Source organism: Galeopterus variegatus, unplaced genomic scaffold (assembly GCF_000696425.1).
Source record: "Galeopterus variegatus unplaced genomic scaffold, G_variegatus-3.0.2 Scaffold11129, whole genome shotgun sequence".
Lineage (NCBI taxonomy): Eukaryota > Metazoa > Chordata > Mammalia > Dermoptera > Cynocephalidae > Galeopterus > Galeopterus variegatus.
In genome coordinates, this window is record NW_007737240.1 from 52,309 (window position 1) to 55,291 (window position 2,983).

The window sequence follows — 2,983 nt, forward strand, 5'->3', positions numbered from 1 at the left end:
GAAAATGGAATGCCGTCTGTGGCTAAGAATCACTATGTTGAACCTGAAAATGTCACCATCCAATGCAGCTCTGGCTATGGTGTGGTTGGTCCCCAAAGTATCACTTGCTCAGAGAACAGAACCTGGTACCCAAAGCTGCCCACGTGTGAGAGGGTAAGTGGCACAATTCAAGGAAGTTCTGTGCTATCAACCCCTAAACGTGGTGGCCTCCCCTAAAGCTCTCTCTCAGCTAGCAATGGTGACATCTGACCTTTGTCAGGCTGCGTAAGTAATTTATCAAAATTAGCATTTCAACCTTGAAGCAATGTAGGGTGTGAGAGAGGCAAATTTTCCTGCTCTGTGGCTAGAGCCAAAATGACTAGATTTGAGGGTCCCATATACCCAGATGTCCTGATCTGTAGGCTCTACATCTTCTACAGTAAGTGCTGTGCGTTTGCTCCACTTCTGGTTGGTCATCAGAACCATCCCTGGGCTGTCCTTGCAGAGGTGCTGTGGTTCTCCTTTGCAGCTCTGCCTCTTTCCCACCTCAGCTGTGCTTGGCTGCTGTGCAATAACAGACCTGGGCTTGGCCTACATGTGAACGCTTGCTAGGATGAAAAGTGTCTCCTGGTTTTCTCTTCATCCGTCAGTCTTCAGATCAATCTCACTTTTGCCAGTAATGCCACTCAAAACACACCCCTCCCTCACTCATTTCTTTAAATCACTTTCAGGAGGTTTCTAAAGACTGTGACCAAGTGCTTGAAGGCAAACACCTCATGCAGTGTCTCCCAAGCCCAGAGGACGTGAAAATGGCCCTGGAGGTGTATAAGCTGTATCTGGAGATTCAGCAGCTGGAACAAGAGGGAAACATGCTGATGAACACCTATCGGAAGTTTTCTAAAAAGAAAAAAAAAAGGGGGGTTATTTTTGCCTTTTAATAAATATACAGAATTTTCATTCAGCAACTGTATTATTCCTTAAGCACCATCACTCATGTTAAAAGTGTCTGGGCTGGGAGAGCTTGGTGATGATTATGGCTACTGAAAAGTGATATTACTGATAATCTAGCCTTTTGTGGCTCAAGTGTTTATTTTCCTTTACTCAAAATGCTAGTTAATTAAATAATCATCTATCAAATATCAGTTCATCTATGTTGACAGTATGTTACATAAATATGACCCACATCCAGTACACAAATCCACTGCCTAAAATGTCTGTAATTAACTTCATTTATTTCTTTTTGTACCTCAAAAAGAATGAAAGCCAGAAAATTCAAAGTGTGTTCATACTTTTATCTTTACCTGAATGTCTCTACTCCACATCTCATGTGTTGAAAACCCGCCTACCCTTTATCTGTAAAAAGGACGCAAAACTCAATGCATTTTCAAAGTAAACACACTTCTGTAATTAAAAACCAGAGTGAGAAAAAGAACATTACCGAAATTGTAGAAGCCTTTCAGCACCTGTACCAGTTACTGACTCGCCCCTCCAGCTCCGCAGAGAAAGCCACTCTCCTCACTTTTAATAGCACAGATTGGTTTTGCATGTTATTCAACTTTATAGAAATGGAATCATACATCATGCGTACTTCCATTCATATCTTTTTTTTCTTAACATTACATATGTGAGGGTCATCCATGTTGTGTATAGTCGAGTTTCATTCATTTTCATTTCTATTTAGTATTTTACCAGTGTATGAATATTTCACAATTTACTCATCTGTACTAGTGTTGATGGACATTTGGGTTGTTTTCAGGTTCTTGGCTATTATAAACAGTCCTGCTATGAACATTTTTGTGCATGTCTTTTGCCGAACATGTGTGTTTTTGTTCAGTATATACGTAAGGCTGGAATTGCTGGCTCAAAGAGGGTGTGTATGTGTTTGTTCAGCAGTTTTGCAAAGTGATTGCACCAAACCACACTCCTACCTGCAGAACGTGAGCATTCTATGTAAAGCTTGCTGCTGTTCATGCTTTCTTTTCTTTTTCTTTTGAGACATCCTGTTGGATGTGGAGTAGTATCACATTGTGTTTTATTTGTTCTTCCCCAATTATTTGTGAGGTTAAACTACTTTTTAATGTGTTTATTAACCATTTAGAAATTCTCTTATTGTTCAGGGCTGGTTCAAGTCCTTTAACCATTTTTCTGTTGGATGGTCTGCCTAGTTCTAATTTAGTTGTATGAATTTTTACTATGCTCTAGACAAAACTTCTTTTTAAATTTTATTTGAATATTTAATTGTACATATTTGTAGGGTACAGGGTGCTGTTTCAATACATGCACAAACAGCATATTTATTCACTTGGGGTAGAGAGCATAACTTTGTACCTGTTAATCTACTACTTCCCCTCTCTCCCCCATGTCCCCTTCTACTCCTGGCCTCTAGTAACCATCATTCTACTTTTCACTTTTATGAGAACCACTTTTTCTTTTTTAGATTTCACATATGAGTGAGATCGTGGTATTTGTCTTTCTGTGCCTGGCTTACTTCACTTAACATTATGGTCTCCAGTTTCATCCATGTTGTTGCAGATGACAGGATTTCATTTTTTTTAAATAGCTAGTTAGTATTACATTGTGTATATATAGCATAGTTTTTTTAATCCATTCACCCATTGATGGGGATTTAGGTTGATTCCATCTCTTGGCTATTGTGAATAGTGTTGCAATGCATGTGGGAGTGCAGGTTTCTTTTCGATATATTGATTTCATTTCCTTTGGGTATATATCCAGTAGTGGGATTGCAGGGACATAGGTACTTCAATTATTAATTCTCTGATGAATCTCCATACTGTTTTCCATAATAGCTGTACTAATTTACAGTACAACCAACAATGTAGAAGAGTTCCCTTTTCTCTGCGTCTTCGCCTGTAAAAGCCATTCTAACTGGAGTAAGGTAATATCTCACTGTGATTTTAATTTGCATTTCCCTGATGATTAGAGATGTTGAGCATTTTTTCATGTGCTTGTTGGCCATCTGCATGTCTTTTTTAATTAATTAATT

General features: G+C 38.8%; 1 protein-coding gene across 1 annotated transcript in view; it reads left to right on the forward strand.

The window, feature by feature from the left end:
* LOC103610433 (zona pellucida sperm-binding protein 3 receptor-like) overlaps positions 1–940 on the forward strand; it is a 23,946-nt gene extending 23,006 nt beyond the window's left edge. Inside the window, exons 11-12 of the mRNA XM_008594603.1 lie at positions 28–153; positions 711–940. Coding sequence (XP_008592825.1) covers positions 28–153; positions 711–917 — 333 coding nt within the window. The 3' untranslated portion in view covers positions 918–940. The remainder of the gene's footprint in view (positions 1–27; positions 154–710) is intronic.
* Positions 941–2,983: the final 2,043 nt, after the last annotated feature.